The sequence below is a fragment of the Passer montanus genome, unplaced genomic scaffold (genome assembly GCF_014805655.1).
Source record: "Passer montanus isolate IOZ18808 unplaced genomic scaffold, ASM1480565v1 scaffold61, whole genome shotgun sequence".
NCBI lineage: Eukaryota > Metazoa > Chordata > Aves > Passeriformes > Passeridae > Passer > Passer montanus.
Window position 1 is genome coordinate 3,005,354 of NW_024371149.1, and position 18,483 is coordinate 3,023,836.

Sequence of the window (18,483 nt, forward strand, 5' to 3'; positions counted from 1 at the left end):
AGTAATTTCTGCCACATTCAAATGGCTTTTAAATCAGTTAGCTAGGATCTTTCTGATTAAGACCAACTGTAACACTCATGAAGAAAAAGAGCAAGCTCTTAGCTTTCTCATGAGGGAAAAGTAAAATGTATGTATGGACACCTCTTATCCCAGCCAGAGACATGTGCAAAGACACTATGCATGGCCCAGGGAGACACTGAAGTTTAAAGCATGACAATAACTTCCCAATACACATTCACAGAATAGAATGACTGCAGAAGCTAAAGTGTGGACTGATGCCTCCTATGGAAGAAAAGACTAGAGGTACCTAGTGCTCTCCTCCAGCAACATAAATGTATTATTTGTGAATGCACATCTAGTGCAGAAAGGCGTTCTGCATTTCAAGTGCCAAATGAACAGGCTATATTTTATGCACCTGACTGACAAAGAGCATCCAGATTCCTGAACAGGATTTTGCATGAGCTAACCAAGCACCTGCCTCCAGTGGTAATGACATGGGACTTCAGTGTGTGGTGCTAAAATACTTCTGATCAGTAAAACCTTTGCATTCCTTTGCTACTTTGTATAAGGACTGAGCAAATGCAGAGAGGGAATGGTGGAGAAAGGAAAAATCCTCAGCTTGTGTGACCAGAATCCACATGTTAATGAATTTACTCTGACTGTATCACATTCTGGCTGTATCTGGAGTATGACCTTCAGCCAAATGATCAGATTCATTGAATAGATGTCTTCAGATAATGATTTTTGCTGGGAAGATGCTCAATAGTCAATGCTGTTGAAACAAGTTGTCATTCTAATGAAAAAGGCCCTCTCTGAAACAGACCAGAAAGCTTGGCAATTTGGATGCTGTCAAAACATTCCTAGTTCTGACTGAACATTTAAAATGTTCATGATGATGAAGAAACTCCCTGATCAGAACAATATTTGTAGGGTTTAAGCATGGACTGATGGACATAAGAACACTTATAAGAGTAAGATTTAGAGACAAACTCTAATGAGTCACAATTCTGCATGCTGTCATTCAGCTGGGCATAAAGCTTTCCCAAAACATGCAATTCAGACCATAAAACAGCTTAAATTTTTTATCAGTGAGGCCTGTATAACATGAAAGGAAGACATTCTTTTAAGAATTTTTTAGGTTTCCTACTAAGCTACAGATTTAATACTCATTCCCTTGAAATTTTAGTTCCTCAAAATGTAGAATAGAGGGGAATGGCATTTTCGCTTCACGTTAAAATGTTTGGGGAAAATACGCTAAAGACAGATTTTAAAAGGAAGCTAAGTGGGAAGAAACATATGAGAAAACTACAAAGACCTCAACATTCATGGCTCCAAGTGATTCTGGAAAAGTAGTGCTGCATCTAGACAAATTTTCAAGAAACACAAACCCAAGTCAACTGAACAAAGTATTTCAGAGATCTCACCACTCAGCAGACCTCTGTCTCTGTGCACTGATACTGCATATTCTGGCACACCTTGAAGATAAAAGTGGTCAGAACCCAAGACTACAAGAGCAGACTCCCTTTTGGGGAATGAGGGTTCAGAGCCTTATATTAGAATGGAAGAGACAACAAAATAGTACAGAAGGGACGTGGCTCTGCAGAAGAGTGTCAGTGTTCTGCTGTAACAGGCAGTTGGCTCTTAACTATTCACACACAGCCAAGGACAGACTTCCTTTTCTGCAAACCAGTGGACATTTCAGACAATTGTACAGCCATTTTTTGCCTTTGTTAACACAATAAGAAACAGTATTTTCTCCTAGGTATCCTCCATTTGCCACCCACACAAAGCAAAGCGTTCCTTGTCCCATCAAGTATTTTATCACCTCAACAGCAACAGATTTACAAGGTGGGAAGCTCTAAAGAGAAGCACTGAAGGGCTAAACAAATGTGTCTTTTCATCCACTTCAAATATTTGCAGTAATAATAGAATGGATTATCATTTTCCAGGAGAGGAAGAGGCACTTTTAGTTATCAGAAGGACTGGAATTTTGCCAAGATGCCTCAAAGACTATCTGCTGGGATTAGGATGCAGACTGTAACCATTAATCCTTTAGTGTTGGCAGTTCTTGATGCATCCATTACACAGCAATGCTACTTGTGCCAAGGCACCCTCTTGTGCCTGGAAGCAAAGGGGTTAACAGGCAGGAGTCATGGCTTTGCACCCAGCACTTCTCACTAGGCATAGCTGACAGAGATAAACTATTATTGGCCCTGATAGCACAGTTTTTATTTTTTTCTCCTGTGGCAATTCTGCTTAGCAGGGTGTTAGAGAGTATGCTCCAAATCTACTTCCTTCAGCAGTTCAACCTTTTCTGAGACCCCCTTGAGGGCTTTGAATCATTTTTGGAAATCTTTTGAAGTGTTTCCAAACCTGTCAATCAGACCTGAACCCACTTACTGTTCTCTTCCTCCACCTCCCCCAGATACTGCTAACAGGGAAGGCTCCACTTGGACTTACAACCTTGTTACTATCCAAAGCCAATGACTTTCTGCCTCTGGAAGTCCTAAGTTAAGCCAGCAGTGTCACAGAGTTAAACTGTAGCATGTTTATTTGGAGGTGAAAACTCTTGGCAAAGACTGCACTCACAGGATATGAGACAGGCTCCTACTGCAAGGAGATGATCATACTAGAACACTCAGATGATGGTGATGGTGAAACATTACTTGCATTTACACAACAGGGTGCCAGCCAGAAACTTCTGCAGAAGCTTTTCTGTAGTGTAAGAGGTGGTTTCTTTCCACCCCCTGGTTATATGCCTATGGCCTTTTTTATCCTCTGCCCTCAACAATTGGCATAAAGTGATGTGATCTAGATCTCAAAGGACATTATTGCCAGAACACAAAACCAAAATCAGATTTGGTTACTTTTGTGTCTAGTTAGTAGAACTGAGAAAGGCAGCCCCCATGCATTCCATTTATTCTCATGGAAAGACAGTCTGAGAGCACACCAAACCCTCCCACACCCTTGTGCTTTGGCTATTATTCCCAAAACCAGAATTACATAGACACAGTTTGTGAGGCATGTAAGTCAAAGCTGCAGCAGGGCTTGCTATGATACTCAATGCACCCCCAGGCCTTCTCTGCAAGCTTTGTCCACAAATAAAAAGATATTTGGTGTAGGATTAAATGGATCATTCCTATTGTAGATAGTGTTCAGCTGGAAGATTTTTCACACGAGAGAAAACTGGGGCTGCAAGAGAGGCTTATTGAGTGCTGGTAGGGGTAGTCAAACACCAAAGAGAGCAGGGGCACTACAGAAACCTTCAGTGTCAAGAGGAAAGGATCACCCAGTGTCAGCTCTGACGCTGTCCCTCTGTTTCCACAGGCAAGGTGCTGGTTCACTGCGCCATGGGCCGCAGCCGCTCCGCCACGCTGGTCTTGGCTTACCTGATGATTTACAAGAACATGACAGTGGTGGAGGCCATTGAGCAAGTGTCAAGGCACCGCTGCATCCTGCCAAACCGGGGCTTCTTGAAACAGCTGAGAGAACTGGACATAGCGCTGGCACTGCAGAGGAGGAACAGCAAGAACAGCCTAGCACCTGCTGAGCAGCAGAACAGCACCACCATCTAGCATTGTCCTGGCACAGCTGTGCTACTGGAAAAGAAAACTCCATACAAGGAGGGGAGGGGAAGGTGTAGTTAATTACAGAGTCACAAGGATCATTTGTTATTTGCTAGGAAAAAAACCCCAAAGTAATTTCAAATACAATGTCAAGATGAGAAAGAAGGGAAACCAAATTTAAAACTCCTCATCTTAGAAAGGTCCAGCCGTAGCAGAATTCTTTGTTACATCAACAAATAAGTTTTTCTCTCTGCAAAAAACCCCAAACATTTACAACACAAAAGCAAGCACAACTTAAAACTCTCTTCTAGTTAAGTACCCCCAAATCATGATCCTAACTCAAGCCCACAGCCTTTAAAGGAGTGCAGATAGCACTCCTGAAGAAATCTTGCAGGAAAAACACTGAATTGTTTAGTCCAGAGTCCTGAAGGGTTTCACAGGAGTTGGTCTTTTTGTGCTGTTTCCTGGCAATTTTATTTCTTTTTTCACAGTGATAATCCAGGGCAGCACAGCAGTTAGAGAGCCTCTACATGAGGATCAACTACACCATGAGCATTTGCTTTACAGGCAGGAATTCTGCATGAAATGATAAACTAAAAGCTAACAAATATCTGTAAGGATTTCCCTTTGTCAAGCTACAGTTGTCTTCTTTCTTGTATCCTGCATGAAAGCTTGATGACTGCTGTAACTGAAAGAGGATTTGTCATTGATTCACATGCATAATTGATCACCCTCAGCACTACAGAAAATTGCCAGGGCCATTTTTTCTATTTACCATGCTGATAAAAAAAATGGAGTTTGCTTCCATCAACCACCCTGCCAGATGGACAAATTAAACAGCTTATAAAACTGAGAAACACAGACAGTGATCTAACATGGAAGATTAGTACCTTTAGCAGTCCTTCATTTCTGCTGATATCAGAGATTCTTACACTTAGTAAAAAACTGGTTGCATTTTGCCCACTGCTAGGGGATCAGGCAGCCTGAGCATTACAACACTTACCATTCCTGTCTTTGCTAAGGGGCTGAGAGCTTCCAGGAGAAGTGGCATTTGGCAGCTTCCAGATGTCCTGCTCCAAAGACGAGTATCTTTCCTAGAACCAGGTCTTGCCTGAAGGACTCTGCTGGTATAGCTGTGCCAATTAAACAGCTCTGAAGTAAACATACTTTTCATTTACTTCCCAGCTTTTTTTGTCTACTGTTCTCCCAGAACTAGTGAGACTAAATCAGAAAAGCAGAGCTTCTGGAACACGTGACTTCCACAAAGTGAGGCAACTCTTGCAAGCTGCTAATCAGCTGATTCACAAGTGTCAGCACCGACTCCAGCTACAAGCCAGGGCTGCAGCAAACACACACACATTGAACAAGGCAAGTTGATTTCCTTCTTGCCCACCACCAGTGGCATGGAGCATTCGGTAAGAGTGCATGGCCAAAGAAGCCTCCTGCCTTTTACAAGAATCATCTACTGCAATTCTGTGGAGAATTTTTTGAAGACAGTAAAAGCAAGACCTCATTCCCCTCTGGGAGAGTGCTAGAGCACACAGTCAAAACTGACACTGCAAGGTGCATACAAGACAGAGAACAAGTACATCTGTCAAGAAAAAACCGACCTTCTTATTTATCAGAAATTTTAGTGATATAGTGCAATTCACAGCTAAACAGTTGTTGTGGGAAAAGATTAAGAATAGTCCCTTGTCCTCCTGAACGGAATGAAATTTTGAAATAACAAGATTATATTGGAAACTTGGCTGTTGTGCATACACTATGCATCATTTCCCAACCAACTCTTAACCCATATATTGTAAATACAGAATTTTAGCAATATGCTGGAGTCAGGATGCTGTTTCAGGTTAGCAAATATCTGAAATGCTAAGAAGGTTTGATTTGTTTGTATGTTACAGGCTTCCAAAACTTGAAACTGAACAGCAGCAGATAAAGACCCAGGTACCTCTCACTCACTGTAATGTTACACAAATGAAAAATCACAAGACAAAGCTAAACACACCTGAAGGCTGCAGATGACTGCATCGAGTTCCACTTTCCTTTTCTTAAGCATAAAATGGCGAGTTACTTTGCGAAGATGAAATCAAAGTTTAAGTACTATGAATATTCCCTGCTGTCAATCAACAAATTTGACAATGTAAGGGCACGAACCCAAATCTTTGTTGTATGGTGCTCTCCTTATCAGATGTTCTGAACTCCTAAAACACAAGTTACTCCAGATTACCATTTAATCAGCAATTATAGCTCTCATTCCAATTCACTATTTTAGACCGCTGCTCCACTGTATTAAAACTCAACAGGTCATGCACATGAATCTGTAGTATCAATTTCATGATTTGGTACCACCACACAGTAATGGTCTTATTTAAAGAAATACACATGTCTTTGACTTTAAGATATATGAAATATTACCTTTAAAGCTTTTTAATATACTGGAATGGGGACAGTTTTCAGTCAAGATGGCCACTGCTTTCACCTTAGCTAGTAACCTCACTGCAGTGGCAACATTCACATTAGAAGCATTCTGAAAAATTATTACAGGGACTTTTTCTGGTGTAGGTTCACACATCCCACATTTGAATTTGTCCACTCATGAGATCCACATATAGACAGCCTTCTTGTCTTTAACAGACCTTCTATTGCTACATGAGAAGTGCTCACCCTTGTGTATGTTTGTGTGTGCCCACATACATGCATACACACAGAACCCATAGATTTAATGCAGAATTTGCATCATCTTGCCACCCAGCAACAATGACAAAGGAAGAGATTACAATTCTATCATTAAAATACAGTTCAAACACCATGTCTGTTACTATCATATATCCTTTTATATAGATATATATATTCACACCTTCTGTAGGAAAGAAGTTTCATACATGAAATATTGACAACCTCATAAGGTATTAAATACATATTTATTCCATATTTTATTAAGATTATTAAAAATAATAATCTTGGGTATTCTTTATTTTCACAAGATGTATGCAATTATGATGAGTAACCTACACTTAAGCTCTAAACAGCCTAATCCAAACCCCACCAACTGTAATGGGCTTTAGATCAAGCACGTGAGAGCACTGTAACAAACACTGTTTCAGGAGGTAATTCCCATGCAACATCAAACTATGACAAGACACAAGAGGCTAAAAATGGCTCATCATAATTTATTTTATGTTAAAATGTACAGCTTGGGGGGGGGGGGGTAGTTTTTTGCAGTTTTTATTTTTGTTGCTTGGGCGGGTCTTTTGTGGGTATTTTTTTAAGTGACTGACTAAAAAGATAACAGATAAATACAAGAGTGTCACTGGGTCCTATTTTTACATGTATCAAGCCTCTTCTGTTCGGCCCTTACAGTCACTCTGTACAGGTACAAAGGCTACAAAAAAGGAAGCAATATAAACAGACACAAATAACTTTTGCCTTTTTACATGCGATCTGTAAGCTTAGTTTGCGCTATTCACACGCTACTGCTCTATTTTTTCCCTTAAAAAATAACTCCAATATTTTATAAAGATAGAAAAATCTACAGATGGAATGAAAATGTAAAGTTAGAGGCATTTCCATAAAATAGCAACTTTACACCAAATTCACTACTTTTTTTTTTTAAATCCTGCCAAGTATTTGGACATATACGAAAATGTTTCAAAACTTGACAAATAAACACTGAGATGTTTCAATCAACAAAAAACATAAGTTTTTATAAAACAGAAAGCTGCCTTTTTTTCCTACCCAGCCCCAAAGAAACTGGTCACAAAAATGGAAAAGAGTCTCAACTTTACACTAAACATACAGCAATAAAACCCTTTGAACTAACCAAAATGTGAATAGCTTTTGCAGCTTTTTTTATTATTTTTACAGGTTTTATAATTAACAAAAATATAGTTCTGGTTTTTTTACCCTCAAACTAGGGTAACCTAATCAAGGCAAAAAAATTAAGAAATGGCTTACTGTTAAGCACAACACTTGTACAGTACTACAAAATGCACTGTCACTAACAAAGACATTAGCGGCATGCAGAAGTGTCACCTTCAGAAACAAAATAATACAATAAAAGAACTGCTAAAAGGCATTTACATGTGGGGAAAGGAGAGAGAAAAAGCTCATGATCCAGTACTGTCTGATAGTTTTGGAGTCTATTTATCCACATTTTTAATGGGAGCAGGCACATAAAATGGCTCTGAACCATCAGCTGCTGTGTAATTGCAGTTCATAGAAAGAGTTCTTCCTTTCCAGAGAACTTCAAGCTCAATGAAATAAACAAAAAAATGTAAAACCACCTAATTCCCTCCAAAGAGAAGTTAAACCTTACATGTTAAAAAATAAACAAAAAAACCCAAAATGGAACAAAACAAAACCAAAGGAAGAAAAAAAACCCAACAAAGCATGAAATAAAGAAAAACTTGTATAAGGCTTTCTGCTGCATACAGCTTTTAAATGGTGCCAACAAATGTTTTTGCATTCACACCAATTGCTGGTTTTGAAATCGTACTCTCCAAAGGTATTTGTGCAGATCAATCCCATACGCCAGTTCGGTAGCGTCTCTCCCACGGGCCTACCTTCTCATGTAGGATCCATTGAGAGACTGTTTGGACATGCCTGTGTTCATGTAGCCGTGGTGGCCCGGAGGAGTGTACATCATGTTACTGTGGGGCGCTGTCTGCATTGGCTGCTGTGCATATGGCTGAGTTCCCATCATTCCCATCTGCATCTGCATAGGGTACTGAGGGGTTTGATTCATATACCCATGATTACTGTGATACCCACTATTCATCATTGGCTGGGACATACTGTAACCATTCATAGCATTAAGGGTATTCATATTCATGTTCACTGAATTGACATTATAAGCAGGGGCTGGCATCAAATTTACACTCATGTTCATGCCACGCTGCATCGTTAAGGTCCGTGCGGGGCCTTGCATGGCCACAGTCTGTGAAGCTCGCCCATAAATTTGGGGCTGATGGGCTGCAGCAGCAGGTGGCAGAGGTGTGGATTTGGTTCTTACAGAGACATGACCTTTGCTGGCCATCTGAGTCTGCAGTCTTTGGGTGTGGGATATTCCGATATTCGATGAAGTCATATTACGCTGCAAAAGGGGAGGTGGCAAATTCATGGGAGGAGGAGTAAGGTTGGGGGGAGGGGTCATGGTAGCCTGTGCTTGGGGTCCTCCAGGAACAGCATGTGGAGACTGGGAAAGCTGAACAAGCCCTGTGTTACTTAAGGGGGCAGACAAGGAGGCACTGTTTGCATAGGAAGTTACAGCAGCTGAATGGCTGTAAGGCAAAGAATGATCCATAAGCGTATTAGTTAACTGTTGCAGTTTAGCAAGGCTGAAGGTGGCAGATGGCTGTGAGTAATGCCCTGCTCCGAATTCACTCTGCCCCATTCTTTCATATAATCCAATGTTGGCATTGCTAGTCTCGGGGATTTCAGTCAACTGCATAGGTGGAGTGAAATTAGCAGCCATGCTGCACTGGGATAACTGTTGGTTGCCGCTCGGAGGCCTTTCAACAACACAACCTTGGGGAGATTTTACATTACAAGTGGGAGGAGAATTGATGTTTGCTTGTTGCATCATACTGCAGCTTCCATTAATGTTAGATATCTGCTGGGTCACTGCACAGCTACTCTGTGTTAGGTTACTAGACGTAAGGCTGCTGTACGAGCAACTGTTTTGAGAAGAGTTGTTTCCACAGATACTACTGCCCATCGTAGAATCGTAACTGCTTGGGTTTTCATAGTTTTCTGTAGTGCTCTCAATACTTCCTAAGTCACTAAACCCACTGTCTACAACTTGCTGTGAATGATCAGAAACTGAGGGAACATCCATCATTGGGCTGGTCTCCATGTTCTGCAGAGACGGCACAGAAATGGCACTTTGATCTGGGCTGATCTGAGCATAGCTGTTCTCTAAAGGCGCAACACTGGGGCTGTTAACAGAACGAACTGACTGGCTGGGATGAGAGTGCACAGATGAAACTGGGCTGCTGTGGTCAGACTGCTGACAGTCATCCAGTGTGGTCATCTGGGGACTTTGGTCATTGTGGGCATAGTTCTGCAAACTTCTACAGGCCTCTTGAGTCTCTGCACAGTCCTGAAATGTATCTTCATGTTCACTTGTTTCTTGGGTTAGAGACTGTACTGCCTGAACGGTCTCCGAGTCAATCTCCATGGTCTCAGTACTTTCTCCCTTGAAATCGGAATGTAATTCTTCACCAGCTTTTTGGTCCTGGTTGTTGTCTGCATGATCATCATCAGATTCAGGCACTGGGTCTGAATCTGTAGCAAGTTCTTTCTGGTCACTTGCACACTCATCAGCTGCAAGGTCAACACCACAATCCATTAACTCCTCCTGATTTGAATTACCAGTTTGAACATTTACGTCTAAAAAAGATTGCTGAGTTTCCAGCATTTCTTTGAAAGCTTCACCAGGCAATTCCTCTTTCTCCACTTCTGTTGAACCCATGTGACTATCATCTTCATCATCTGCATCATGATCCTCATTGTGAGAAGGTTCTTCATCCTCCTCCTCCTCTTCCTCCTGATCATCCAAATGCACAGACTCCTCTTTCTGCACAAAAGCTTCTTCTGCTTTGTCTTTTTCTTCATCTTTTGAATTGATTCCATCTTCCTCTATGCTCCTTTCTTCCTCCCCAGCTTTCATAGTATCATTTTCTTGTTTTTCAAAGGGTTCACTGGGTGGATGCAGAGGTTCAGGTTCCACTTCTTTCACCTCATTATCTGGTGGTGGCAGTGCTTCAGCAGGTTCTTTAACAGCTTCCTCTGTAACAGCAGGAACTGAACAGGGCTTGTCTTCAGCTCCTTCCTTCTGTTCTTCCACCAGCACCTGATAGTCAGGCTCCATGGGAGTCTCGGGTGGAGTGTACAAATTAAGCTTAAAGCCAGGTTTTCTTTCTTTGCTTTGCCTCCATTTAGATGGACCACGTTTAACTCCTTTGGGCCAACCCTGCTTAGTCTTTAAAGGTTCAAGATTGTCTTTAGTGCTTTCTTCCAACACAGCTACATCCTCTGTATTATCTTTGGGAGGTAATAGAGACAAAAAAAAAAAGTCTTAGCTTGCAGACTAATCAATATTTTCCAATATAAACCTGAAAATAATTTATAAACTCAAAATGTATTAAGAAAGCATGAAACAAGAGTTATAAACAGGTCTCAAAACACAGTAGAACAATGCAGTATCTACAGCTCAAACACACTACACAGATATGTTATGGTTTGGTGGTCTTTTAACAGACACTATCGGAACCACCATTTATACATTAGAAAAATCCCAGAGATGTAAATGACAGGACGTGTAAACTAAAGCAAATACTGTCCAAATATTTGACTTTCCACCTTCGGTTTTAGAATAGAAGTATGCCTTCACTTTATATAGATATTGATCTAACACACATTCATCTTTTTGACAATAATGACATGAAAGTCTTGAGTTTCCTCTTTGACCATTCTGGAGGACAAGCCATAAAAAAATATATAATCATGCTTTAATACCAATACTGAAAAAAGGTGGTTTATTCTAGTACTTTCTCATGGGCAACATCTCATGACATGGTTCACAAGAGATGATAGAAGGCAAAAGATAATTAAAATCTTACACACAGAGTGCATCAGAACACTAAACTAATCCATTGACTAAAGAAAAAAGGACCTAAACACATTCACCTCTTTCCTTTCTCCCCAGATACCACTTACACATACTCCAGAAAAAAGGAAAATTATCAAGACATAACATGTTACACTTGGGAGTGTAATGGCTTCAGTGATACCTCTGTATTGTGATGACATGGTCCATGGGCAAATAAAAAACATCATTCTAGTTAAAACAGTGCAAACCTGACCACTGGGACAGAGCTAGAACTAGCAAGTTACTACTATTAGTTTAACAGTTGCTACTATTAGTTTAAATAGTTTCTTTTGAGAAGCTGGACAAAGTGGTAATATTATAATGTACCACATCACACAAGAGCTGTTTGAAATAGAAATCAGCCCACGATCCCTCAATTGAGGATTGCAAGGATGGAACTTCCCAGGCAATTACAAAAACACGGAAGTTGTAGCTACTGGCTTCTTAGAGAAAATATGCAGACCTGAGAGTCTACTTATTCGTTTTGGAATTGAAACTCATAAGCATAATTTGAAGGCCAGGAGATCAAGGGAACAGTATACATTCAGAATAGCTCCTGAGTAGTTTCACTATCCATCCATTAACTTTTCTGACAGGAAATAGCCTTGAAATCAAACTAGAAAAGCTTTCAAAGGACAGAGTTAAAACTGTCTCTTTTGTGGGGAAATAAAACAGGATACTGGTGCTGAGGATATATTATGCTACAGAAGCACCAAACATTTCACTGAATTACCAACAATATTGAATAGAAAGGTATTTGTATACATCTAATGTTACTTTTTGCTTGTATCCTTTACCACTGACACAAAAACTATATTGGACAAGATTCCAGTGATACCCTTTGCACTGTTGAGTATGAAATGCCCTGCTGTAGGGACAGAGAAGTTGTTTTCGACAATATGACAAGAACTTCAATGCCTCAGGCTGGGTAAGATTTGCTTTCTGAACACAAAAATAAAATTATTTTAATAACAACAACAGCTAAATACATTTCATTTAAAATTTCCAGATGCATGACAAAAATATTTCTTTTGAAGCCAGCCCAACAAAATTATTTTTGTGAAGATATGAGAATATTTTAAGTTTACCTGTACAATTTTCATCACGCCTGTAACAATGAGTATCTTTCTCCTCCTTGTTCTGTTCTTCTTCCTCCTGTTTCTGCTGCCCAGGTTGATACTCAAAAGCTTTTCTAATCACAGGCTTCAAGTCATCATCTTCCCCATCCATCTCACAGGTGGGTTCCAGCTGTGGCATGGGACGCTCTTCATCTGAGTTATCAAATGGCTCATTCAGCACCTCGGTAGTTTCAGAAATTGTCTCTGTTGTAACACTGCTGTTTATCCTTCTGCGCTTACGGCCCCTTTTCTTTTTCAGTATGAAAGGTCTCTGAAAAATAATTCCACAAATCAAACTCTTCCTACATTCTTGTTCATTAACTGATTCTGGACATAAATTTTTGTAGAGTGAGTTTAAAATAATCAATTTACTCAATTCAATAAAACACCTTATGTGGCATCAAATTCAAATGTAGACAGAAGTAAAATGTCTAAACAGTTAAAATAGGTATGTATACAAACCTTTCTGTAAGTGAAAATGAAGACTAGCATTTTCTTCATATTTTAGTGTCTTTTACCTTCTTCTGTCAAATAACATTCATAGCACTGTTACATAAATTGTACTCACACATTTTTCCTCTGTAGATTTATAATTCCACAACAACCTTCACAAGTACCAAAGCTTATTCTTCAACATTTCAGGTTTCTGCTATTTTTAGAAATAAGTATTTACACAGAAAAATAGGTAACATCGAAGAAGTGCACCTCAAGCATCCTACAGTTGGCTGCTATAGAAAAAAACTATTCAAGATTTTCTTTTTCTATTATTATACATTCTCAGAGATTTATGGTTACTTTAAACTAAGCTCAAGAAGTATAACCAAAGGGACAATCCAATTTCCTAATTCTCACCAGAGACACCTAAATACAAAGGCTAAGGTAAGTGCTTTAAAACTTTCGGATTCTTAAGTTTACTACTCTAAGCAACTCAAAGAGTTGATTTTTTAAGGAAATGAAGAAATTAGTGCATGGCAAAACATAGCAGCAACCAGAATTTAATGTTTAAATTTGAAGAATACGGATTTTAAAAAACCCTTTTGTTTTAACAAGATTTCTTTTGAAAAACAGTATTCCCCTTTTAGGACCTCCTATATTAAAAAAACAAAAAGACAAACCCCACAAGCTGGACTCCATCTTAATACAAAAAAGGAAAGAACCACTAAGATATTGAACCAATACCAATGCCAAACACCAGAGGGCAATCTCTAGTTTAAAAATTAACAGAAAATTCTGATTTTTTTGTGTCACTAGTATTTTATAGATTTGTGAAAAATCCAAAAGACAAAACCTGGATGGAGTACAGAAAAGAGAAGAGAGGAGTAGTTAAGTGTTCAAATTACACATAAAGGATTGAAACAGTCTAATAAATGTTTGTAAAAAACCAGGTTGTTATTTTGATGGTAGCTATTTGATTGAAATCAGAGACAAATGGCTTAGAACCGAAGCACTGAAGGAACACACCTTTCTCTTCATGGCCAGCGACTGGGGCTTTGTCAGCCGGGGAGGCGAGCTCTGCTGATTCTCATCCCCGCCTTCCTCCTCACTGCTTTCCTTAGATTGTTCTGTGCATTGCCCTCGCTCCCCCACCACGGCCACACTTTCTGGAGATCGCAAATATTTATTTTTAGATTGTACTTTTGCAGGTGATTGCCTACTATTAGTTCTCGTGGAGAATATTTCTTGCTCTTCCTTTTCCCAGCAGCTAGCTTGTTCCATAAGACGCTCAGCCTGAAGGGTTGAGGTTAAAATAACAGGTCACTAAAACAGCATTTCCTTTGCCATATCCTTTACATTCAGCTAAATAGTTAAAATAAGTCAACCCTGATTAGCACTGCTGGCTAACCTAGCAACAACATTTCAGCTGAATCATCTAGTTGTTCCTTTACAACAGTTAACAGATAACAAACCAAAGAAGATTGCATTTCATGGGATATTTAGCACTATTAATGATGCAGCGAATTGATTTAAGTCCTTTAGCACTACATTACATGCCCACTGACTGGATCACTTTGAGCAAGTTGAGAACACAAAGAATCGATTGAAAGTGCAGCCCCTGAGCTCTGCACCAAATTTGATCTGATTACATGCTCTTTGACTACCTCAAGAGTGATAAATACAGCTCCATGACAAGTGATTCACATTTTAAGTTTTCATATGCATCCCCCCAAATTTATCATGTGTTGTTGTGTAGCTTCCAAAAATTCTGCATTACAATAGCAATATGTAGTGGTCAAAGCTAAATTTGCTCTATTTAAGACAGTCTAGTATTGAATATTCAGAGTTATGAAAGCTAAAGGAAGAGACATTCAGAAGATATCTCTGATATTACCTCCTTTTCTGCTTCCCTCTCTTCTTCAGAAACTGCAGCATTAGAAACTAACAAAGGTGTCCATCTCAAGCTTTCGGGATCTACTTCATTGATACGTGGATTTGCTTTCAGTTTCTCCATATGACTTGAAATGAGCTTTTCCCTTCTAATAATTACAAATCTACAAACAAATAAACAGTAATTTAATTTAGAAAGGGATCACATGGAACAGCCTTTCTATAGTTAGACATCCTTTTGCAAGACAACCTGTGAAAAAATATGGGCAAATGAAAGGATCCATCAAACTAAAAATACCAGCTTACACACAGTGCTAACATCCTTACACCACTGACTGTTTACTGAGAGGAAGTGAAGGAACAACAGTTTATGAAGTGAAAGCTCAATATTAACCATCACTAGGCCAACAGAGAGCAAAGCAAAGGTTTTGTAGTTGACTACCCTAAACCTAATTCAAGAGATTTAGTGTTGGCACTTCAGTCACTGCCAGAACAATTTCTAATTTTAATATTACATACAAACATATAGAAAACTCTGTGGATCATCAAGTCAGGAGTGAGAAAGTAAATGTTACAGCTGAAGACAGAAGCACAGGTTTTCTAACGAAGCATACAAATACACTTTAGTCCTGTGCTAATGAAGTACAACAATGTTCCAATTACTATGAAGTGGCATATCAAAAGTAGGTAAAGACTAATAAATTAGCACAATATGCTAATATATTAGCACACAGGCCATAAAACTCCCCTGTTACAATGAGCTATCTGAACAACAAGGATTAGCTAGCATTTCAAGCACTTTAAAAATCAGGTTGGTGAAGTAACAACATTCTCTCTGTGAAAAATGAAATTTAAAATAAGAAATCAGATCGAGAACCCTTTTCCAGAATCGTGACAAACTTCTACTTCACTACATACGCAAAAAATTTCCCTTAAAATGCATTTGTCCATAACTAAGTACTCCAGAAGAGGTTTAAGGCACTCATCTTACTCCTCTCATACACCACCTTGTAAACCAATCTCCTTTCTGAAGACTTGCATTCTCTGCATTCTTACTGGTTCAAGTTTTGAATACTAGTGCTGGGTCACATAAAAATTACTGAGGCTGAACTTCTTCTCATTTTAATTTCACTGTTTTGGCAGGCCAGTGTTTGTAAGGCAGCTTTGCTTAATTATAAATTTTCTATGATTGGAATATCCAGAAAGAATTAAGATGATCTTCAGAAACACAAATACCATTGAAAGCCATTTAAGACATTTTATGGAAAGAAACAGACCAAGCAAGAACAACAACCCAGGAAAGTTCTAAATACCCATCAAGAGCATGAAGAAAGAAGATATTCACAAAACAGGAACTCCCCTTCGCAGTGCACTGACTTTGAACATTGATCATGACATTAAATAGAAACTTGTACTACCAGTACCTTGAGCAGGAGCACTTGGTGTACAGCTGATCTGATCTCATGGTTTACATGAATTCAGCAATGATTGAAAGAGGAGGTGTGGAAAGAGGGACTGCCACCCACAAACACAATTTTTTTCTCTTACTGGTATTCAAAGCAAAATATTTGCACAGCAAGAGCTGGGAACACTTAGGGAAGATTATACTGAATGAAACAAAAAGCTTAACTGAAAATGTTTTGAGCTGGCCACATATTTCTAATAACCATTAACATGAAAGAGCATCCAAAATATCCCCAGGAAGAAAAGCTCTCTATGTACGACCCATCTGCAATGACTTCTGCAATAAGATGGTTATCACTCATTTTAAAGTCAAACTTTTACACAGACATTTTTCACATCAACTGTTTTGTAAGTAGAGAATGTTTTGTCTCAGTTTTAAAAGGTTTTTTTTACAAGATTCACTGACCTGTCTTCTCTTTTATCTATCATGCTATGTTGCTGCAGGGTTGTGGCAATATCGTGTGGACACATTCCAGTAGCTCGGCTCATTCCTTTGATGCTGATTTGTTTTTCATGGTGGCAGTTCAGGTATTCCAATATGACACTTTTCCAATAAGCCAAGTAGGAGAGACGACCCAGATCAGACAATGGTTTTTCAGGGGATCCTGCCTGACCTTCTCTTCTAGAAAGCAAATAACCTAGAATAAAAATAAACAGGATACCTTATGGAGATAACAAAAGCAAGGAGTTTTAATTAGCCCATAAGAAAGTTAGAATTAATACAAAAGATCGTCAGCATGAGTGATTGAACTACTAGAATGTCCTCCAATTAAATAAATCTTCTCTATAAAAGAGATGAGTTTTGATCATTAAAGTGACATAGGAAAGACCAAATTCTTGTGAGTGACTCAGATCTTATGTTATGAGAATCAAACATGAACCGAAAACAATCTTCTAATAGTAAGGCAAGGATGAGAAGAAAAAGCCAACATGTTTTGGAACAGGTCCCATCACACATGTTCTCCTTCAGAGCTACAACTCTCTTGTCTTTTGAGAAATATTTACATCACTGTTGCAGTACCAGTGTTACTGTTAAACAAGTTACTTCACTGAAGCCAAGAACTTTCAGAAGAATCTCAAGAGGAAGTATCATGGGTAATATCTGTTAAGTCATTTTTCTTCAAGAAGCCCCTAGCGACCTAAGTTTTTGATTAAACAGCAAGAAGTTGTATTTTGGAGGTAACATAATTCACAAGATGAATTACTCAGATAATTAGTTAAGAGAAATGATTAAAAAATAATCTCCTTTAATTCACATTTAAGAACATCCATAATTCCTGCTTGCAGTCTTCAAGACAGTAACTGATCCATTATTACACAATATACCACCTTCATTTTATAATCTATGTATGTTTTAAGTCCCTTTTAACTGTTCAGCTCTAAAAGCATTTTACAGTTTAGAGTAGAACACACCTGCTTGGAGATACAAGAAGATGCTACCTGTAAAATCAATTCAGTATAGAGAAAAAAAATACCACCATTAATAACAGGCATCCTTTCATAGTAATTCATCCCTCCATGATACATATTCTGCATTGTGCCTTTCCAAAAAATGCCAACACACAGGCCTTAAACAACAGGGTTTACAAAATACTACCTCCACCATAAGCACAGACATTATGTTTATGGAATTACATTACTTAAAGTCATTTGGAATCCACCAAAACATACAGTTCTTGTGCCTCCCAATAATCTTAAAACACTTTTTTCCCCTCTTTATTTTTCAAAGACAGATGTAAAACATATCTAGTACAGTCCTGTAATGTTTGTCAATCAAATCCTACTAACCTCTTCAGAAAGTTTCTCCCAATCCAATCAGCTATACATTAAAAGCATATTATTAACAGGTTGCATATGATAACCAGGTTTAAGAGAAGCAGTGGCTGTTTCCTTATTTTGCTGTATGGTCTACCATACACAAACCACACACAGAGGTATTTTTCTTAGATAAAACCACAAAATACACATACAAATATTTGTCTATTTACTCTGCCTGAAACATTGGTCTTCCCTTTCTTGGACACAAAACCAAAGCTCCACAACAGAATTTAGAAAAATACACAGATATGCATCGTAGTCTAATCTCCAGTTTGCCTAAAGAAATTTACATAGAAAAGCAGACATCCTACTATAGCTCAAATGATCACAACACAGATACTGAAATAAGTAGTGTGCCTTTCATATCTATTAGCATGATTTGTGATAAAATGCCAGAGCTTCAGGAATACCATCCCACATCTGCATACTCCTATAGAGCTACATGAAGCCTGCCTACATCTGCATGGTACCACTGCAAACTCACAAGAAAATTTATTTTGTTTTACAGAAGAAACATTACCATAAAAATAAGGAAATTAAG

The 18,483-nt window shown here is 38.8% G+C and overlaps 2 protein-coding genes across 5 annotated transcripts in view; one reads left to right on the forward strand and one right to left on the reverse strand.

Annotated features, from left to right (window-relative positions):
• The window catches only part of DUSP29 (dual specificity phosphatase 29), a 26,081-nt gene extending 19,213 nt beyond the window's left edge, over positions 1–6,868 (forward strand). Inside the window, exon 4 of the mRNA XM_039727345.1 lies at positions 3,328–6,868. Within this exon, the coding sequence (XP_039583279.1) occupies positions 3,328–3,575 (248 nt within the window). The 3' untranslated portion in view covers positions 3,576–6,868. The remainder of the gene's footprint in view (positions 1–3,327) is intronic.
• Positions 6,723–18,483, reverse strand: part of KAT6B (lysine acetyltransferase 6B) — a 108,217-nt gene continuing 96,456 nt past the window's right edge. For all 4 annotated transcript variants that reach the window (XM_039727342.1, XM_039727341.1, XM_039727343.1 and 1 more), the window contains exons 13-17: positions 16,531–16,762; positions 14,665–14,824; positions 13,797–14,063; positions 12,306–12,606; positions 6,723–10,610 (exon numbers count right to left, since the gene is read on the reverse strand). In XM_039727342.1, the coding sequence (XP_039583276.1) occupies positions 8,125–10,610; positions 12,306–12,606; positions 13,797–14,063; positions 14,665–14,824; positions 16,531–16,762 (3,446 nt within the window). In that variant the 3' untranslated portion in view covers positions 6,723–8,124. The remainder of the gene's footprint in view (positions 10,611–12,305; positions 12,607–13,796; positions 14,064–14,664; positions 14,825–16,530; positions 16,763–18,483) is intronic.